Raw genomic sequence first — 22,494 nt, forward strand, 5'->3', positions numbered from 1 at the left:
ATGCAGGGCCATGAATGTAGGGTTGGGGTTCAGGTGTGAGTGTGGGGTGTGGGAGGGGGTGGGAGTTTGAGGGGGCTCAGGGAAGGGGGTTTGGGTGCAGGAGGGGGTGTGGAATGCGGGAGGGGGCTCAGGGCAGGGTGTTGGGGTGTAGGAGGGGTGTGGGGTGCAGCAGGGAGTTGGGATACAGGAGGGATTCAGTGTGTGGACTCTGACCCAGTGCTGCTTACCTGGAGCGGCTCCGGGACAGCAGCAGCATGCACTGGGGTCAGGGCAGGCTGCCTGCCCTGGCGGCAGGCTGCTCCCGGAAGCAGCCAGCACTACATCTCTGCGGCCTCTGGGGGAGGGGGAGCAGAGGGCTCTGTGCGCTGCCCTCGTCTGTGGGTATCACCCCCATTGGCCGTGGTTCCCCATTCCCAGTGCCTGCAGGCAAGGGCAGCACACGGAGCCCTCTGCTGCTCCCCCACCCCACCCTGGCAATCCCATGGGCCAGATCCAGTAGTTTGCCCACCCCGGATCTAGAGAGATGCATAGAGGGATGCTTCAGGAGCTCCACCAATTCTCTAAGTCCGGTTTCAACTTGTGTGTGTTTGTGTTCTTTTTCTCTTAAGAAGTATGTTGGTATATTACACAAAGTGTGATTACATCTAGCAAGTGCCTATAACATGAGCTCGTCTGCTTCAGGTATTGCTGGGGCTCTTTTTTAAGTGGGAAAAGATATTTCCTAATCCTGTACTTCTCTATGCAAGCATGCAAATCCATGGTATATGATTTATTACATATTTAAAGGGATGTCTGTATTTTTCTAGGAGTCCATTTTGAAATATGTTTAGCATATCACTGTTTACCACTGTTATAAAACCACAGGTTGTCTTTAGAGATCAAGAGATGGCTGTTCTGAATAGTGCCTTATTCCCTCAGTTTGCCATCAGATTACCCCATAATTAGCACCATAGGTGCTGGAACTAGTGGTTATGGGGGTGCTGCCGCACCCCCTGTCTTGAAGTGGTTTCCATTATATGTAGGGTTTACAGTTTGGTTCAGTGGCTCTCAGCACCCCCACTATACAAATTGTGCCAGCACCCCTGATTAGCACTGAACCTATGGAGGTTATCCATAATTAAAATTACTGCTGAATTACATTATAAAATTGATTTTTGCCCTCACCTCTCATCTCAAAGCAAAGACCCCCTCTACCTCTACCCCCCAATGTGATATTGAACTCGTATTGCTGGGCTATGTCTGTCTGAAATGAAGCTGTTTTGCAAAATTTGATGTTATTTGGATAATGAATTCCTGACTTGCAGTACCCCAAAAAGAGAGGTTTATGAGAGTTCAAAAAATCTTCTAACTTTTTTACCATCTTGTAACAAACACAGAAGGTCAAGGAGAAATAAAATTTTGTTCACTGACTCCTCCAGCAGGGATCTAGTGCCCAGGATCAAAATATAGTTATGTAATATATCTTTTATTTTGCAGCTACACTACGGAATATATGCTCCATTGAGCTTAATACACTGTGTCCAAGGATGGCTGGAGACCTAAACTTTCATTTAAAGTGTTTCTCGTCGTTTTCCATGCAGAGAGCTCAAAGTGTAACCTGATCATTAGGGAGACTTGCCAATGAAAACAAGAGATGCCCCCCAACTCATGTGGGCTTTTCCTACTAGCCACATTACAGTAGCTTCATAAGTTACTGAGGAATACTGATTTGGGAGTAGAAAACAGTTTAATCAGAAAAAGTGAGCATTTACTGGAAAAATTCAGTTTGTTTTTTTTCTGCTCAGTTCCAGTTGATCCAAGTCTAATCATAGTTGTTCAAGCCAAGGAGGATGCGTACGTTCCACGAACTGGAGTGCGCAGCCTTCAAGATATCTGGCCAGGATGTGAAATCAGGTATCTGGGTGGAGGTCATGTCAGTGCCTACCTCTTCAAACAAGGACTCTTCAGGTGAGAAGTTATGTATAAACAGGGAAGCAAAAATATGGTTGTGATCTTTCCCTAATACTACATTTTTTTAGGGAATTAGTTTTCTACATTGGCATGTCATTCTTCTTTTTTAAAAAACAAAAAACAACTTGTATTACTCTTCATTCAGTCCACTTATTCTTTGAACACTATAATTTATTTCCTAGCCAGTGTATGTTCAGCAGGCAACAATTGCCCTACATATATTTTTGCAAGTGTTGTCTTTGTTAGAATTAAAAGTAGGTGAAGTCGAAATTTAAGATATTAGCTTACCTGTCAGACAAGTAATATGTTGCTGTAACTCCAGACTTGACATTGCATCTCAACCTTCTGAAATGTTATTTATATAAATACAATTCTTAAATCTTAATAAGTTACAATAATATAACACTCCTGATGTACTAAATTCCCTGGAGATGCAGGGATTCATGAGGACTGAATAGCCCATTTGAAGGACTCCAAACAAAAAAGGAAAAGATCACCATACCAAGGTTCAGGATCAATATCAGTGTAAAATTAGCACAGTTTTTGAAAGACGTTGCAATAAATAGAAAATACAGAAGAGAGGTCTTTGTGTGATCAGAATTTCTTGAGAGTTGGGTACAAAAGGCCCAGATCCAACAAAGCATGTGCTTAACTTTAAGCATCAACTGCTCACATAGATGTTTTGCTGTATTGGAGGCCAAAGAGATAGGGGAAGTGATGTGGAGAGGAAATAATTCCTAGTACCAAATTAGAGCTGAAGAACACTGTTTATTTTTTTTAAAGTGTGGCCATGTGGACACAATCCTCTCCTATCATCATCTTTGGTTTGATCAGATGGTCTGGAGAGCTGTTCCCATCAATCTAAATAATTTCTGAAATGTGACACTGGAGAGCATTAGATTCTGTACTTGCAGTACATATATAATTGTTTAGAATGACTGGCATTCTGTATATGAATTTAAAGGTATTTCCTGCAGTATTAGAGCCTTCATTGTTGCTGCCTCCCTCTCCTTTTTGCAGTGCTTACATTGTCAATGAAATCTTTCTAAGTTTGGGGTAAGGTTGATTGGATATTTGTGGGCAGCCCTCTTGTGAAAAAATGTTTCCTCCTTTCTCTGGCTTCCTTTTGTTCAATGTGTGATATATTAATGTTTTAAATAAGTCATGTTGTTTGTTTACAGTGTTGTAGCCATGTTGGTCCCAGGATAGTAGAAAGACTTTGGATCAACTTATGTTGGTGAAAGAGACAAGCTTTCAAGCTTACACAGACATGAAGAAGAGCTCAAAAGCTTCTCTTTCATCATCAGAAGTTGGTCCAGTAAAAGATATCTCACCCATGTCTCTCTCATAGTGTTTGTCTCAGACATGTGGACCACTTCCCTGATTTCTCTTTCAGACATTCCAGTTCCCATACTTCAAGCAATTGCAATGTAGGGCCCTATTAATATTTGTTTTCCAACTCCTTTGCTTTTGAGGAATTCAGATTTTACACAAATATCTTGTATTTCTAGCTGACCAAGTGAAATTCCTCACATTTGGGAAGTTTTAGGAACTCTTGTTGTTTAAAATGTTATTTTTGCCTCACTTAAACTTCTGAGTTAAGCCTATTTACATATTTAATCCTTGGCTAATCAGATTGCCATTTATGTTAATAGATTTACTAATGTGGAACCCTGTGCATGTTGGTTTTAGACTACTTGTTTATTTCACATAGATAACTGAACAGCTCTTGGTGAGGATTCTGACACTTACTGACCTTTGCTGCGTTTGAACCAATATCCTTGAAATGTGCATTATGCCATTTTTAATCTCCCTTGAGTCATTCAGCCCCATAACAAGTAAACGTTAACCTTCCAAAAATAAGAAGATTGAGGGCTCTGAACCTGTGCCTCATTTCAACTGATTTGTACTGGTGCAAAGAAGCCCTAAATCCAGTTTTTGGAAACTCTTGTCCTGTGTGTGTGGATGTCATAGAAGCTACCACACCACGTTCTCCTGCCATGTGGGGTCTGGCTTGGCTCCCTAAGCCAAGCAGATTCCCAGTTGTTGTAGGGGGTCATTGGAACATTTGGCAGCTGGTGCAGATTAGAGCTTGGGGTTGGACGGGCATAATGGTGGTGAATCAGGGAAATTAAGAGCTCTTGCCCTCCTCAGGTGTACCAAGCACTTCTAAGGCCCTATTTTTACAAAGGGCGCGGGGGGGGGGGGGGATTAGCAGCCTGCGTCTACCACTGCCCAAATTATACTAGTAGCCTGTAATTCTTTCTCTCCATATTCTTTCTTTTAGGCAAGCCATTTATGATGCATTTGAGCGCTTTCTCCAAAAATATGCTGTTTAATGGTCTTCATTATTAATTTGCTCAATGTGATCTTGTGTGACCTGTCCATGTCTGGAATTGCATATTGGCGCACTTCGGAAAGCCAGCCAGTTACACCAATACTGAATGGATGGACACCAACACCGAATGTCACACCTAGCAATTATCAATATTGGCAAAGCATTAATATTAGTTTCAGTTTAACCAAATGCCCATCTAAGACATATCTGCATTAATTTGAACCATGAAATTTTTGGCAACATTTGTTAATGTATGAGGGATTTTATGTACTTCATATCATCTACTATTTTATCACTTCACATATGACATTCTGTTCTGAATAGTTTGCATATCAGCTGTAAAGAGACCAATATAATGCCAATTAAACTGTTCAAATCTATCCTTTAGGATTTTAACACTTCTATATTTAATGCATTGCTACTTTTTTCCTGTTACCAATTTTTTTCCTGCCCACACTGTTTTGCCCGCTTTTTCCTGTGCTGTTGCTGAAGATTTGCTTTTTAAAAAGGGCTCTTCCTGCAAGCCCAACTTCATGTGTTTCATTGCCATTGTTTGCGATTGTCCCAAATTCACCGTCATGACTTAAAACTGCAGGAATAAATAAGAGAAGATGGACAGCAATGGGAATAGAAAAGTCTCTCTCAAAAAAGTGTTATCTAGGAAAAAAGTAAATAAAGGCATATTTTATTGACATGTTTGAACGCTTTCTCTATTATGGAAGTCCTTTTTTATTTAAAAACAAACAAACACATAGATCATTGACAGTAACTGTATAGATGTTCACAGCTGAAAAGAGAGTAACTGAAAACAGAGCGCCCAGTAATTGATTTTTACATATTGTATAATTGGACAATGTAGAAATCTGGTCCCACCAGCATTTTATAATAGAATTGCTTTAACTGAAAATAGCTTTGTGGGAGTAATCTTAATGCAGAATATAATAGCCCAAAGACTGTTGATTCTACGTATTGTTTAAAGCACCTTATATTCTGCTGTAGAATTAAGACAACCAGTGTTTAAGATACGTGGACAGTCCTTTTTTTAAAGTGTAATCAGCACATGGCTACAAACATACCTTTCTTTTTACAACATGTTAGAGTTATACACACTACATTACGGAAGATGGAAGTTTAGATCTTCTGTAATCTCTCCTAATTTTACAACAATAAAAGTTTTTTTAATTGGATGAAAATAAAATATTTAGGATTCTGAGCATGTTTAAAGAATTAATAGAATTTGTATTCTCATACAAGACCTGAAACTTAATTTAGTAAACTAGTAAAACATCCATAGTTTACAAGAAGTTATCCATTAAATACTTTGGCAGTACGCTTTAAAAGTAATGGATTGGGGGAGGAAGATACAGTTGGAGCAATTTTTTTAGCATTGTTTTGATATAGAAGATGACTAGGAATCACAAATCTTGCTTTTTTCAGTTCAGTGTAATAGTATTGGATATGTGCCTTTCACCTTTCAAGCAGAGCATTTTACTTGAGTTTAAATGTTGAAATTTCTATTTTACATATAAAGGATATGGAGCAAATACAATTTTGCTTATACAAACACACTATTGAAAAAATAATCTTGCAAATGAGGATTGTAAATGGGACCAGATGTGTCTATCTGTAAACTGGATAACAAGTCCAGGAAAAACTGAAAAACACACATTTGTAGAAATTAAATTTATTTCAAGATCCAAATGTACTGAAACTCTGCCATAGTACTTTTCTTTTAATTGAAATGTTTAAAATGGAATTTAACTATTTCCTTGATGCAGTGTTTGATAGAAAATGTATAACATTATGAGCAAGTGATCAGCTTCACCCAGTGACTAGAACATTTGTGATTTTTAAAATACTGAATGTTTATAATTTAGAAAATGCAAGTCTTCAAAAGCAAATATACGTAAGATTAATTTTTAAATTAAAGATGTGAGTACGGGACTAAAATGCATACAAACAACCTGATACACATCTTGTTCTTTACTTTTGTTAACTAAGATATCTTACAAAAGAATGTTGTTTAAAAATTAGCTAAGAATTGACAAAATCTAGACAGATGGCCACATTCTGAACTTGTTTGTTTCTGTACATTACTGTGTTTATGCCATGTTCCTCTTGCAGCTATAAAGGGGGAAAATCAAGGGATAGGCTTGAGTGCCTGGAAGAGAGCAAAGACAAAAATTTGATGGGTGTCTTAAATTAACTGGTTTCTAGACTACAAACTATAACCTGCCAAAGTAATTATTTCTAGAGAGCTCAATACTAGGAATTACAGATCTAATGGAAAATTGACATCCCAAGGCATCAGATGGCTACACTAGTAAGATTTTACTCTCAAAAAAAGATTTACATTGTGTTAAGCAAACTTTGTTTTAACATAACTTCTTTTTGTAGAGGCAGAAGTATTGGGATAAGTAGTGATGGTACTGACTCTTAAGAAGAGTCAATAAACATACTTAATTCATAACAGTGAAGAATGTTGCCAAATGAATAGCAGAGTGAGTGCCAAGGAGAAGTATTTGCTATTTTTCTTAGGTTAGAAACAAAGATATATAATAAGGATGTTTGTATGCCGGTTTTTTATGCCTGAGGACTGGCTGAGATAACCTGTTTGTTTGGTATGTGGAGATTATTAAATTGGGCTTTGATGCTTAAATATGTTTAGCCTGTGTGTAGAAGTCAGTTTTTCAATTTGCATGGTTAAGTGGGGGGAGGGATAGCTTAGTGGTTTGAGCATTGGCCTACTAAACCCAGGGTTGTGAGCTCAATTCTTGAGGGGGCCATTTAGGGAACTGGGGTAAAAATCTGTCTGGGGATTGCTCCTGCTTTGAGGAAGGGGTTGGACTAGATGACCTTCTGAGGTCCCTTCCAAGCCTGATATTCTATGAAGTGCTAGTAACAAATTATGAATAGGTAATTCTAAGTTAACAATTCAATGAGAACAAAATATACTGTATGTCTATACTGTAATTGAAGGTGTGATGGTAGCACTGGCAGGCATACCCATACTACTGGGAAGTATTGAAGAATTAGCCTGAGCTGAAGCCCATGCTGCTATCTGTCCAAATACATGCCCACTGGAGACCCTGGGCACATACTTAAGTTGCTAGCCCATGCTAAAATCTGTGCCCCAACATCTTCATTCTGATTGTTATTTGTGCTAGCTAGACTAAAGGTAGCATGTAGATAGGCATATTCATGCTAAAGTCCCATTTTCATTTACTGTGCAGACATACCTTTAGAGCAGCAGTGGGCAAACTTTTTGGCCCAAGGGCCACATCGAGGTTGCAAAACTGTATGGAGGGCCAGGTAGGAAAGGCTGTGCCTCCCCAAACAGCCTGACCCCCACCCTTCCCCTGACTGCCCCCCCTCAGAACTCCCAACCCATCAACCCCCCCTGCTCCTTATCCTCCCCCTCCCAGGACCCCTGCCCCTAAGCACTCTCCAGGACCCCACCCCCATCCAACCCCCCCCTTCTCCCTGTCCCCTGACTGCCCCGAACCCTATCCACACCCCTGCCCTCTGACAGGCCCCCCCCGGGACTCCCACGCTTATCAGAGCAGCATGTCTGGCAGCCATGACACTTGGCCAGAGCCAGACACGCTGCTGCACTGCCCTGCAGGAGTGCTGCCCAAGTGGCTGTGGGGGAGGGGGGACAGCAGGGGAGGGGCGGGGGGCTAGCCTCCCTGCTGGGAGCTCAAGGGCAGGACAGTCCCGTGGGCCGTAGTTTGCCCACCTCTGCCTTAGAGGCAAGGCTCCTGCTCTGAAGCTGAGTAGCAAGTGAGCTGTTAAGCTCTGAATATTTTAACTTTGTCATAAACTGTCCTTGATCATTTTCCTGTAAAACCTTACAAAGGAGCTAGTCATGTCTTTCATGACAATGTAAACTTAAGACTCCATTGCATTCTCATTCCTTATTTCTTCTCCTAATAGTAGTATAATTTACAGAAAAAGTAACTATCCTGATTCAGAAAATATTCACACAATAAATAGATATTGAGATATAGATATTGCTTTTATATTTTTTGTAGATACCACCTAATACAGAAAATAAACTGCAGAAGTAGAAACGAATCGAGATATAGTTATGATTGAGGTTTCAATTTTAATCTTTTTAGTAGCTTAATTAGACTAATATTTCTCATGCTTACTTAAGTCTGAGAGGAAGCAACTGATTTTAAGACCATTTAATCAGAATTTTGTTTGAGCTACCTGATTAAAGTGTTCCAAACAGTGTACAGAAACTTTTGAGCTCTGATAACTGTGAATTTAAAATTTCATGTAGTCCTCCAGTGAGGATTGTTTGCTTTGCTATATACAGAAACAGCATTCTGTATAACAACCACATCCTTCTGATGTTTCTTTCATGTACTGTTTTATTCATCCCACATGGGAATCCTTGTCATGGGGGTGCGTTTTGAAGACACACCATTTGGAACGTACAACTGCAAATGCTACTGTGAAAAACTGGTCAATGAAAAATGACAAATTGTCCAATAAAAGCTATTACCTCACCCCTTTTTTCTCTCTACTATGAAATAACTGGGAGACCTGTATTTTTATTAATATTATGTGCATATCTGAGTACTGTGGTGGGGCTTGATCTGTGGAACACTAAGGGTTAGTTCCAGCTGAAGCTCTCCACCTGTACCTATGGAACCAGACAATTCATTTGCCAGTGATAAAATGGACAATACAGGGAATCCACTACTGAAAGTCTACCTCTGATCCTCCCGGAGAGGTGAATAAAAGCAGATTTACCATATTCTGGTGTTGCAGGACAAAAGGACTTTGAAATGGTTAAAAGACAGCAAACGGGGAGGGGGAAACACGACTGAGAGTCAGAGGCTACAGGAGTATTGTCTCCTCCATACTGGGACTGGTGAAGCATGCTGGGACAATGGGGAGAACAGGATGAGGTTTAAGTAAAAATACACATAAGCCTTTTGTTGTTTTAACTCTTTTCTCTAATATTCCTTTAGATAAATTCAACTTTATCTGTCACTTGCATTTTTGCACTCAGGGGCCTACAGGAAACTCTCTGGCAAGGCACCGGCTGGGGGCCTGGTTTGTAAATGGGGGTACTGTAACCTGCTGACACTAAAAGTTGGGGATCAGTTGTAGGAGTCCACCCTGAGGGTAGTACCTGAGCATCCTGTCACTGGAAAGGCATGCCCATGGAAAGAGAGAGAGGTCAAAGGTACAGCTTGCCCTGAACCATAACAATTACTTTATTTTAGAAGTATGTGTGACAAACTGACAATTTCCTGCAATATCCTAAATGAAATGTATTGAACTAAGTTAAACCAAGTTAAACCTTATTGAATTAATTTTACCATCTTTAGAGTTCATTGTATTAAAAATGCAATTTGTGTATGTGCTGTGGAATTGTATGTATTTCTGTAAGAAGGGTAAATAGGACAACAGAAAGCTGATTAGGCAAATTCACTCAGATTGTAACATCTCCAGAGAAGCCGCCCACTTGGAAAGATATGCATATGCTAGTTCAAACTGATTCACCAAGGATCAGTAGACAAAGGATTTTTAGATAAAAATCCCAGCTTTAAACTGGCTCATGGCCTTCTGCCTGATCCAGCAGAAACCCTGCTCCATGGAGGGCCCCAATCCTGAGGGTAGAGTTGGAAAGATGGAAGCTGCCAGAATGCATTTTAAGGTTGGGGTTAATTCTGGTAAGCTTATTAGCATGTGTGTAGGTTTTTTTGTTTTGTTTTTTAGTATGTTTTTCTGTAATGCTCTTTTACCTTAAGAATAAAGTAGGCTTGTGTAGGAAGTGCTGCATGGTAACTGTTGACAATCACTCTGTTATCAGTCTCTGAAGAGAAAGCAAGCAGGTGCCCTTTGGCAATCTGTCTGTGCTGGGAAATACACAGTGAAGGCAGAAAACTGAAGCCTGGAAATACCCCTATCAGAAAAGAGGGACATGTGACTCCACCCAAGAGAGGCAACAGCTGGGTAGCTGGAAGCCAAAAGTGGGTGCCCTTGCTGAACGACTGAGGGGAAGTACAGTTGCAGTTGTCCTGAGCTGTGACAGTATGGAATACATTGTTACTATATGCAAAGTTCGCTGATTTTTTAAATTAATCTTTTCATTTTTTTTTTTTTAATTTCCTTACGATTAAATAGGTTGGGATCTTGCTTCCTTGGAAGCGATTTATGGAACTTTCCCACTCTAGTGATCAAAGATTAACTGGTTATTAAAGTTACAATCCTGCAAGCTGGTCTGGATGGGTGGACAGTTCATAGCCATGGGAACTATGGGTCTGGCAGGTGCTATCGCACCCCCAGGTTTCACTGTGAAAAGTTGGCTGGTGCTGTAAGTTAACAGTATTTCACCATTCTTGAGAATCCCAGAGCTATGCTGCACCTGTGTGGTGTGAGCGGGAATTGTGCTTTTTTCACCTTGCTTTTGAACATACATGGTTTACACAGTTTAATTAGCTAGCTTTCAGCACCCCCACTATAAAAAGTGTTCCAGTGCCACTGGGACAGTTATGTCTCTGTACAGTGAAACCAGTGGGGCTCCACACAGGTGTAGGGAATCCATGAGCACAGATAAAATTGTAGACTGGAGCCATCAGGTGTAAATTTATCATGGGGAATAAAGGCATCTGACTTATTTTTGTTTAAATTACTAATTAAATCTGTTGAATTTTTTTTTAAAGAAAGGTCTGGGACAGCAGTTGATGTTCAAAACTACCCACAATGCAAGCAGCTAGTGCACAGCTATTTTTTGCAGTAAAATGTCAAAAATGGAAACTTTATATAACAAAATAATCTGTAACGTCATTTTGTATTCCTTAGACTTTTGCAATTTCCTAAAAGTTGCTGTGATAAAACAGGTCTAATAATTCTGTAAGATACAAGTTTTATGGATTTTTCTCTGTACAATCAAATCAAGATTTGGATATGTAACTAAAAACAGCCACTTCCATTCTTTAATAAAAGGAAAATTGTACTGTGTTTACATTAATCTTACAGAATCAGTATTTAAACCAGAGAAGAGTGGTGACTTCTTGAATTAATGAGATCTTACTGTTATTCCACTGAAATGGTTTATTGCCCTCACAGCCTATCATCATTTTGAAAGAGTAGTGTATAAAGTTAAAATTGTGTTGGTCTATTAAACTACTTTGACTGAATATCATAGCACTACAAGCACTTTTTAATGGCCTTCATCCACCCACTAAATTCAGCACTTCTGCCTTTTTTTTTTAAAAACAGATCTTATTTATAGTTAGTACAAACTGATTGTGGCAGGGCTCCATTTTATTTTAAATTTTGCAGGTTCTGTCAGCTTGAACTGGAAAGGAGGTTTATATATTCTCTAGTTATGTAATCGCATGCATAAGTGATTGTCAGAAATATGAATAAAATGCCACTCATGTAATATTGCCATGACCCACTATAATGGTGGTCTGAGATCCTTGTATAATGTGCTCTGTTCTCACTTACCACTAGTACACACCAAATTTAGAAAAATAATGTTGAGATTCTAAAATAAAAATGTATAATGAAATAATTTACTTTAATATATTAGATTGCAGTAGTGCGCATACTGTTGGTTGCTTTCATTAAGGAAGTGGAAAGCATGTAATCTTAAAAAATAACACTTCAATTATATTCTCTTAAGCATTTTCCTAGTTTCTTTCCAGTTCTATTCAGGTTCTTATACTCTTGTTCCTTAACAGTCTACAGCTTTACTGCATTATCTCCACAAGGGGAGGAGGAAACTGAGCTAGAGCTAACTCCCTGCTTGCCAGTTAATAGACAGGGCCTCTGCACCTGGCATTTCCCTGAAACTGTTAATCAACTCCATTTCTGAGCTATAGCACCCAGTCTATTCCACTTTTGAGATGCTTCAGACTCCTACATCCCAGATTAGATTGTGCCGCCCCCCGTTGGTGCTGTCTGTAATTAACTTTCTCTGGTCCAATCTTGTGATTCAGTACAAGTTGCAAAAAGAAGCCAGCACTGTGCTAAGTCTGTGTTTCCTCATCAGTGATAGCAATGACGAGTCCAGTTGAGCTGTTTCAGTAGTAAAGCCAGATGTAGTAAGAAAAATACAGAATGAGGTGGAAAGCAAGGAAGGAGGTGGTGAAGATAAACCAGGAGGAGGAGATTTGGAAGCTATTGTTACCATGAAAACAGGAGTACTTGTGGCACCTTAAAGACTAACAAATTTATTTTAGCATGAGCTTTCGTGAGCTACAGCTCACTTCTTCGGATGCATAGAATGGAACACAGACAGGAGATATTTATACATACAGAGAACATGAAACGGTGGAAGTATGCATAGCAACAGGAAAAGTCTAATCAATTGAGATGAGCTATCATCAGCAGGAGGAAAAAAAACTTTTTGAAGTGATAATTAAGATGGCCCATAGAAGGTGTGAGGAGAACTGAACATAGGGAAATAGATTCAATTAGTGTAATGACCCAACCATTCCCAGTCTCTGTTTAGGCCAGAGTTAATTGTATCTAATTTGCATATTAATTTGAGTTCAGCAGTTTCTCTTTGGAGTCTGTTTTTGAAGTTTTTTTGTTGCAAAATTGCCACCTTCAAGTCTGTCACTGAGTGGTTAGAGGTTGAAGTGTTCTCCCACTGGTTTTTGAATGTTATGATTCCTGATGTCAGATTTGTGTCCATTTATTCTTTTGCGTAAAGACTGTCCGGTTTGGCCAATGTACATGGCAGAGGGGCATTGCTGGCACATGATGACATATCACGTTGGTAGATGTGCAGGTGTACGAGCCCCTGATGGCGTGTCTGATGTGATTAGGTCCTATGATGGTGTCATTTGAATGGATATGTGGACAGAGCTGGCATCGGGCTTTGTTGCAAGGATAAGTTCCTGGGTTAGTGTTTATGTTGTATGGTGTGCGGTTGCTGGTGAGTATTTGCTTCAGGTTGGGAGGCTGTCTATAAGCGAGGACTTGCCTGTCTCCCAAGATCTGTGAGAGTGAGGGATCATCTTTAAGGATAGGTTGTAGATCTTTGATGCGCTGGAGAGGTTTTAGTTGGGGGCTGTAGGTGATGGCTAGTGGTGATGGCTAGTGGCGTTATGGTTATATGTTGAAATAGAGAGAGTAGCTAGTCTACTGCCCCTTTCTTAGTGCAAACTGTCCACCCATATTTCCCTACTCCAAAAAGACTTGTCATTACAATATGCCAACAAGTATGTCTGCCTTGTGGGTGGTTAGTTACTAGAGGAGAGATTAGTTATGAAAAATTGCCAACCTGACTGGTAGCATTTCATGAAGAACTAAGATCTACACTTTCCTGCCAGTTCTTAAAATATACTCTTACATATGCATTATGAAGGCAAGGATAAGAAGTGGGGCAACTGAGTCATTCCCTTTCTTACAGCCTTGCTTAGGTATTCCAAGCATAAGGGGCTCAGAGTATGACAATTACTGCCTCTAAGCTGCATGCCGTCCCAGTGGTGGGGGATCTGTTAGAGACTATTCCAAAAGTGAGGGAACCTATTAATGATAAATCTTTGTCATCTACTCTTCCGTTACCTTCTAGTAATAACTTTATTATTGGGGGAAATTTTCTTAGTAAGTTTAATACCATGGGAAAAAGAATAGAGCGAGCAGACCCTTATTAAGTAGGTATCAAGCATCTTGGTAAATGGAAACATTAACTTATTTATATTACTGGAGACCTCTCATCTGAGACTGGACCCTCTTTTGTTATGTAACATAAGAGACAGGTCTTTTCTTAAAAAGCTGATGGTCTAAATTGACCTGGCAAAGCCTAGAAGAAAGTATTGTTATCATTATAAAGATAGGAAACTAAGGCACAAAGTAATTTAAATGACAGGAAGTCTGTGAAGAACTGGAAAATAAATCCAGATCTCTGAAATGTCAATCCAGTACCTTAACCATAATATCTATTATCTTCTAACATCATGATGTAAGGCCAGGGCTTCTTAACCTTTATTCTTCTGAGGCCCACCTAGTATGCTACAAAAATTCCATGGCCCACCCATGCCACAGCTGGTTTTCAGTAGATTAAAAGCCAGGTCTGATAGAGTAGCAAGCAGAGCAATTACCCAGAGCAAGCAGTAGTGGAGCCCCTTCTGCCTGAGGCCCCAGCCAAACCAGAGTAGGCTGAGAGTTGTGGACCCTGCACCCTGAGAGCAGCCTCTCAGCCCATGTCCCCGTCCTGCTGGCCACCTACCCAGGGCAGGTGGAGGATTTGTGGCTCCCTACAGCTGTCTGCTTGGCCCTCTCCAACTCTGCTGTGGCTGGAGGACAGGGCTTTGGAGCTGCACCCTGGCCATGGTAAGAGCTGGGCAGCTGTGAGGAGCTGCAACACAAACCTTCCACCTGCACGGGGGGGAAGGGGCTGCTCTTGGCCCCACCCTGCGCAGGTGGAGGGTCCACAGCACAGCACCACATGCTGCCCGGGCTTCCCAGCCACCCTCCAGCTGCCAGCCTGGGTGGGTGTGACAGGGAGGCCATGGCGAAAAGTGAGAAGGCTATAGCCCCTTGGCCCACCCCGTTCTGGTGCCCTTGCCCAGGGCCTCACGCCACATCAGGCCCAAGCAGCAGGGCTCAGGATTCGGCTTTCTGCCCTGGTCCCCAGTAGGTCTAATACTAGCCCTGCTCTCTGGTTTATTTTGGCAGCCCCCCTGAAACCTGCTTGAGAACCACTGTTATAAGGGACAGGAGATAACTGACTACTGTTTCTTTATTTCTTCCATGAATACGTGTCTCGCTTAGTTAAATTCAATAGTAGTAAAAAAGTTATGTAGGATAGTTATGAAATAAAGTTAGCTTAAGTTTGGTTAAGAGAATAATATATCTGTTTTATGGTTTGGGGCTAGTATGGAAAAGGTGCTAATCAGCAAGTAAAAAGACCAGAATAAGAAGTAATATTTACAGTGTGGGACCGATGTACAGTTCAAAAAGTACTTGATAAAATGAAAAGCTAGAATAGTAAGACAAAGGAAAACTGTCTTAAAAGAAACAAGCATACATAAACTTTGACTGTTCTGCTGGTAAGCAAGGAGTGGGGAGGAGGTAAGAAAGGAAGGCCTTGGAAGAAGGAAAGTGACAAGGATATCTGCTTCAAACTGGATTTTTGCTAAAGCCAGAAAGTTAGCTGAAGTGTATAAAGAGAGCCAGGAATCTGAGGGTTGTCCGACACTACTTGATCATGTTGGAACATGCCATGATGAGAGGGTTTTCCCTAGGTCTGGCCTATTTGTAAGTATACTGATCACATGCTTATGAATACTTTGTCAACAAACTCAAACTCTAGCAAACCAATGCAAGAAACTTCACAGTCCAAAAACCACTTGTTGAAAACATCCTGCCTCTAAAAAAAGTTGGCTGGAAGGAAAAGCTTCAGAAGCACTAAAGAAGAGTCTGCATCAATGGGAGCAAAGAAGCCTGGAGAAAACAGGAACTATCCCTCATCAGTGGTGAGATAAAATGGTAGAAACAATGGTGCGTGCAGGATCTGGGACTGATCCATGTATTGCACTATATAAAAGTGCATTTTGAATTCAGAAGCCTGTAACAATTGGATCAGTTAGATCAGGGTCTAGGGCTTGCCCTGTTCCGCATGGCTCCCAAAAGAAACGGCATGTCCCCCCTCCAGCTCCTCCATGTACGGGCAGTCAAGGGGCTCTGCATGCTGCCCCCACAGCTCCCATTGGCCAGGAACCACAGCCAATGGGAGCTGCAGTGGCAGCACCTGCAGATGGGGTAACACCTGGGGCCTGCATCCCTGTCCCACTCCCAGGCTCCAAACCTGCACCCCCAGCCCCCTCATCCCAACTGCCTTCCCCAGCCCAGCACCCCTCTTGCACCCTGAACTCATTTCTGGCCCCCCTCCAGAGCCCACTCCCCCAGCAGGAACCCTCATCCCCTCCCACACTCTAACTCCCAATTTCATTAGCATTCATGGCCTGCCATACAATTTCCATACCTAGATGTGGCCCTCAGGCCAAAATGTTTGCCCACCCCTGAGTTAGATTAACCTTTGCAGAAATTGTAAACTTTAGTAATTAGATTTCCTAACTGGAGGCCAAGGCTAAAATATATATTTACTGGCTTCCAGCAGAACATCAATTCCAATCAACAACCTATATCAATATACTTGGATAAATTGATAACATGATTTAAAATATCCTTTCACATTAATCTTGTCTAAATACCAGAACTGCCTACAGCTGATGTGGAAATTGGTGTGATTTTTATATTCACTTAGTGTCAAAGTGGAGGGTTCTTTCAGCAGTCAAACTGACATCTGTTTAGGGTTATGCACTCTATCAGTTCATACCATCAAACAATAGAAAATATAGTTCAAGCTGCTGAAGCTGCCATCCAAGATTACAGAGAAATATGACAATTTAGTTGGTTGGAGACAAATTAAAAAGTGGGAATTTCTCACTGCACTCATCTTAAGTGGCTGACAGCATCTTAAGCATCTTTTTTTAAACCTAGGTGCAAAAGTCACACCTAACAGTTTTAACAATGTGGAAATTTAAAAATGCTCCTGAAACTACTGTTCATCACCACTGGATCATGGACAGGAAAAAAGATACCAAAAAAAAAATCACACTAATCTTACAAAAATAATTGAAGGAGATTTTGGAGGGACTTCCTGGTTTAATAGCCTTATGGTGGTACTGTTGCAGTGTTACTTAAATTAGGGCATAACCTAAACTAGCACCACAGAAGGACAAAGTGAAAAATTAACAAAGGTACAGAATATTTCCATTATGTAGCCGTTGTAGCTGATACTAAATACAGAGGTCTTATGATCGGCTCAGAGATAAAATGTAGTAATACAATATAATCTTGCTTGCCTTGCTTATTTTCTACCTACCATATAACACAAGATGCAGATTTCTACTATCAAGCTGTTTGCAAAGAAGCCCAGTAACAGTTTGTTGCATCAAAATGGTGGAAAGCTTTGAAAGTAAAATTATGGAAAATAGGAAAGCTGAAATCAGGATTGGATTTCTTTTTAAAGCCCTGCCCTACTGCCGGGCTCACTGCCTATCAGTCCAGCATGGTTTTAGCACAGCCTTTGGATAAGTTTAGTCAAAACTTCCTGAGGAGGTGAGGTGCTGACAAAGCAAATAGGGCCCTGCTGTCGGAGCTAGGACGGTGTAGTGAAGGATCCTGTTCTGCTAGATATGTGCTACTTACGGTGTACTGAACATAGAGTATCGCACAGAAACTGCTACCTCATGTAGCAAATGCCGGCAGGTAGCAGTTTAATACAATAGCAGCTTCTCACAATCTATAATGCCTCTGAAGACGCAACCATTAGCTTAGCCCCACGCCTGTCAGCGCTGAGCAGGCAGAGTCTTAGCGGGTCGGTCTAACGCCGTAACAGACGGACGCGTCAGTGCGCGCAGCTTAACACCACAAGCGCCTCTCGCAGGGCTGGCGAAGGGAGCCCAGTAGCGGGGGAACAGATCCACTCCTGGAGCGAGCCGAGTCTTGTTTCCATGCCGCGGTGCCCCGCTGGATAGTCCAGGAAGCGTTTGGTGCCTCCAGGAGCGAGCGCAGGGCCCTCCTCGCTCCTCTGGGGAGCGCCGCTCCCAGGAATCACGGGGGAGCCGCACGGCCGGGCAGGGGCTCGCCAGGCACTGACCGCAGCCCACACCCCTCAGAGGAGGCGGGGCGGGAGGGGACTTAATCCCTCCCCTCCCGAAGATGACGCGCGGCGCAGCCCACTAGCGCCGCCCGCTGTTTACCTTATCCCAGCTGTAGGGGGGGCGGATCCCCATCGGGGGCCGCTACTGGCTGCTCTGCCCTGGAGCGCCGGAAGCACGCGCGGGCCGAGGACGAGGCACGCGCTGCCGGGCTCCAGCGCCGGCCGTTGTGAGGTCATAACGCACTAGAGTGGCCGCAGGCTCCGCCCTCCGCTAGCGTTGGTGTTACGGGCGCTGCCTGCTGCTCTCATCTCCCTTCTCATCCCCGTCGCTGTCTCCGCCCCCCCCCCCCCCCACAGGCGAGGCAGGGGCCGGCCCGGCCGCGGCGCCTCTGTACGGGAACAGCCGGGCCGGGAGGAGGGAGCGGCAGAGACGCCCCCCGCCCAGCGGCTGTTCCTGGCTGCGGCTCGGTATCGGGCGGGGCGGGGAGCGGAGCGTGGCAGTTGAACCATCCGCGGTGAATGAGCGACGCCGGCTGGGGGGTGGGGAAGGCTGACAGCGATCCCCTCGCACCCCGGGGGACCTGACGGGGCCGGCGGGCGGCGCCGAGCGGAGAAGACGGCTCCCCAGCGCTCTCGGTCCGTCACCACGCCTAAGCCGCGCAGCTACCGCCTCAGCCCCACTGGAGCCTGGGGGGCCGGCAGCGGCCCGGCCCCTCGGCATGTCCGCCGCCGCCCGAGTGTCTGTAGCGCCCCCGGAGCAGCAGGTTGGGGGGACCGAGACTGGCGGGGGCTCGGGACAGACTCGCTCCCAGGAGCTGGAGGAGCCGGGACAGGAACTGCCGGAGCCCAGCCAGGTGGTGCCGCGGGTGGATGAAGCCGGGGAGAGCAGCGGTAGCCGAGAGGCGGATCCCCCAGGACAGGACGAGAAACGGCGGCAGCGGCAGGTGGTCGAGGCCCCCCTGCCGAAGGAAAACCCCTGGACCCGGAGAAAACCTACCCCCGACAGCCCGTCCCCGGCAGCAGCGGACACCCAGCTCGTCCTGCAGGACTCAGGTGTGGGGCGGCGGGGGCAGGGAGCCGGGTGGGGATGGGGAGGACGAGCTGGGAGAGCCGCTCCCAGCGTCCGACGGGAAAATAGTTTCGCTGCCGCTGGCTGAATCTGTCCGGGTTGAGAACTTTTTTGTTTAAAACACGCTGTCCCTTTGCCGTACAGCGTAGCAGCGGTTGCCTTAAATCGCCGGCGCCTCGGCGTGTGTCAGGCCAAGGTATTTGTTTCCAGGAGTCGTCGACGCGTTCACACACTCTCATTTTACGTGTATGGACAGATTAGGAAAATGAGCGTGGAGAGGTGTGGTCTGTCCCCGTCCTTTTACTCTGGGCAGGGAGGGAGGTGGGCATTTAAGAGAGTGGGTTTGTAGTCATATTACAGTTTGTTGGGCCGAACAACCAAATTGGAGTTTAAAATAGGATGTCTTTTTATTCCCGAATTTATGCAAACCACGTGGGTGACTGCGTGAGTGAACTCAAGTGGTTTGCCCGTAATTTAATCCTGTTCTGACTGTTTGAAACCTTTAATATTTAATTTCTTCAATCTTTAGTTTCTCTTTTGCAAATTCCCAAACTCTAGAGGCTCTTTGCTTAGAAATTTTAGTGGTTCCAAAGTCAGTGCTAAGTATTTTCAACGAAACAAGTTTGGAAGGATATTGCCCATAATTACTTGTAACCCATACATTTCTTAATAAATTGTTAGATTTTAAACCAGACACCGATATTTATTCTGGTTAAGTATTTTTGCAGTGAATGAAAAGTTACTTAGCTAGAAAAGAGTTACACTCAAAGTTAATTATGGTATGGAGCTGATGGTAGTAGATTCAGTATTACTGTTTACACTGAGTAAATAGTTCTTGTGAATTTCAGGTAGCTCCTCCTTTACCAGCTAGGAGATAGATTATGCTACAGTTTTTAAAGTGCTAGTTGCAAGATTTAGGGTTTTCTGAGATGTAGCAGTAGCTAAATAAATATTGTAATATTTTTACTTCATTTCCCTTTTTTAACAAATGGTAACCCAATTGACTTTTGTAGATCATTTTTATATAATTACATGATAAAGCACCTGATAAAATCCATAGTTCAGGTTTAAAGTTTTAAAAATTAGTTTTAAGTGTAAATATTAATGAAAGCAATTGACTTGGTAGCTTCGGGGATTTCAAATGTTCCTTGGTAGCACAGGGTATAGTGCACACAGTTGCAATGCAAGTTTCCTGACAAATTTGCCTGCTTCTTTAAGGTGTAGGGACCCTCTGTCTGTAGAGATAAAGTTATTTCAGTCTTAGTCACTATAGAGTCTTCGATTTCTGTGTGCAGATTGCTAGCAGGGGAACTGGATTGAAATTACAAACTTTTTTACCATAAACTACCATCTTTCAGAGGTTAGCAGTTTTCAGTCAGTATCATCTTGGGCCAGATGCAAACCACTGACATTAAAGAATCTCTGTTTCAACTTGAAATTTTTGACACTGGATTGATTTCAGCTACAGCACTTGTCCCTGAATCCCCCTGCCAATTTTTGTTGTCTTACAACTGCAATATAAGTTTTGTTTTTTTAAAATAAGTGTGTTCTCCATTTCTGCTGTGTGAAAAAAGATGAAAAAGGGGACTATAGAAACATTGTGGTCAAAAACACATATAGGGAGAAGCTGTTTCTGAACCTAACACAGTGGACTAATTAGCAAATACCTCTGGTCTCAAAAACTGAAACCTTTGCCCAAGTTTAAAGATCAAACTTGTAGGCACTCATTGAAGACTGTTGCACATACTTTTTTCTGCCTTTTAGTCTGTTCTTTCTTGTATGCAGATTCCCAATTTTTCCTATTTATGTACCGCTTGCAACCTTACAAGTATGCCCCTCACACACACACCCTGCCCAGGATATTGGTTGGTGGCTCCTTCATGGAGCCGTGAGCATGGGCTTGTATTTGGCGCATTTCACCTGTCCTTAATGCCTATCCCTTCTGTGGCATGAGGGAGACCATGGCGCATGTTTATCCGGAGTGCACTAGGTTACAGCTCCAATTCCAGCTCCTCGATCTTTTATTATGTTTTTGGCTGCACTTCTCTCCCCATCTTCTCATTTACGCACACCCTATCCATGGCCACACAAAGTCGTGGGACTTCCTGGTCAGCCTCCTCCTGGCTATGGCCAAAGTGGCCATCTATAACACCAGGGAGAGACTGTTGGCTGAGGGGGTTCTTTGCAACTGGGGGGCCTATTTCCGGTCCTCCCTCCATTCATGCATCTGGGCGGAGTTCCTCTTGGTGGCATCCGCTGGCTCCCTTGATACCTTCAAGGAGCAGTGGGCGCTGTCCGGGGTTCTCTGCTCGGTGTCCCCGTTAGGTTCTCTCTTTTTGACCCTATGACCTTCACATCCGCCCTTGTTTTATTTTTTATTGTCCCCCTGTAATCATTTGAGTTTCTGGGGTTCAGTGGATCCTCCCCAAAGGCTGGGGGGGAGGGTCCCTTAGCCATGGGTGGGCTTACACCTGCCGACTTCCCCTGGAATTTTCAATAGGACACACACTGGAGGGAACCTGTCAGTCACTCAATTTCCTCACTGGCTTCGCCAGTAACAATACTGGTGCAGTACCAAGGAAACTTCTTATTTTTATTGTGGTAGTGTTCTAGGGCCCTGGTCAGAATTGGGGTACTGTTGAGGTAGATTCTGTACAAATCCAAAAAATTCTGTTTCCATGTAGTGTTTACTTTCCCATTTAAGATGAGATGCAAAAATAAAATAATTGAAGAATAATGTCACTGCCCCTCAAATTAGTATCGTTCTGAGTTGCAGGTTTGGAACAGCTTTTCCAGTGTATAGCTTATTTAATATAGGGAATACCATTATAACATTATAAAAATACATTATAAATAGTAACATTTACTTGCAAAAGCAAATGTAAAGACTTCACAGGATGCCACTGTATATTGCTATGTGTAAATCTCACTTCATCCACCATTAATCCCCTTGTAAGATTAAAATCAGCAGTACCATACAGCAATTTAGGTCAAGAAGCTAATTTCTTTTCCAGTTGCAACTACAGATATAACCTTTATGTGGGCAGAATGTAATTAGCCAAATCAAGCTTATTTATTTGAAAATTATCACTGATGTTAAGGATTAGGGTGAGATGCGAAACAATAACCAGACGCAATCTGATAAAATATAAAACAGTCTCCCATCAAAGTAACAACCTGACCCAACCTTGTTTACCTTGTACATCTTTGCCGAAAGTTGTATAGATACAGGTGGTTGAAAAGTTACCTTATCTTTGCATGATAATTACATCAGAAAGTGAAAAGATGTTGGACCAGATTCAGTTCTGGAAATTAAATGGCATAGCATCTATTTGTGTCAGGGCTGAATTTGACCCAATACTATTGAAATAGGAACGTGTTTTGGGAGTCTAGGGAAAGGAAATCGGTCTGCTACTACAAGAAAATAAATGTTAAGAAAGCTGAAGTTTTATTTTCAAGTAAGATATTGATCCTGTCATAACAGGT

At 42.7% G+C, this 22,494-nt stretch overlaps 2 protein-coding genes across 10 annotated transcripts in view; both read left to right on the forward strand.

Annotated features, from left to right (window-relative positions):
* Positions 1 to 4,980, forward strand: part of ABHD18 (abhydrolase domain containing 18) — a 50,604-nt gene extending 45,624 nt beyond the window's left edge. For all 5 annotated transcript variants that reach the window (XM_039540151.1, XM_039540152.1, XM_039540153.1 and 2 more), the window contains 2 exons: positions 1,785 to 1,947; positions 4,238 to 4,980. In XM_039540151.1, the coding sequence (XP_039396085.1) occupies positions 1,785 to 1,947; positions 4,238 to 4,289 (215 nt within the window). In that variant the 3' untranslated portion in view covers positions 4,290 to 4,980. The remainder of the gene's footprint in view (positions 1 to 1,784; positions 1,948 to 4,237) is intronic.
* A 13,369-nt stretch (positions 4,981 to 18,349) lies between these two features.
* LARP1B (La ribonucleoprotein 1B) overlaps positions 18,350 to 22,494 on the forward strand; it is a 116,563-nt gene continuing 112,418 nt past the window's right edge. For all 5 annotated transcript variants that reach the window (XM_039540143.1, XM_039540144.1, XM_039540147.1 and 2 more), the window contains exon 1: positions 18,350 to 18,992. In XM_039540143.1, the coding sequence (XP_039396077.1) occupies positions 18,659 to 18,992 (334 nt within the window). In that variant the 5' untranslated portion in view covers positions 18,350 to 18,658. The remainder of the gene's footprint in view (positions 18,993 to 22,494) is intronic.

The sequence above is a fragment of the Mauremys reevesii genome, linkage group 5 (genome assembly GCF_016161935.1).
Source record: "Mauremys reevesii isolate NIE-2019 linkage group 5, ASM1616193v1, whole genome shotgun sequence".
Classification (NCBI taxonomy): Eukaryota; Metazoa; Chordata; order Testudines; family Geoemydidae; genus Mauremys; species Mauremys reevesii.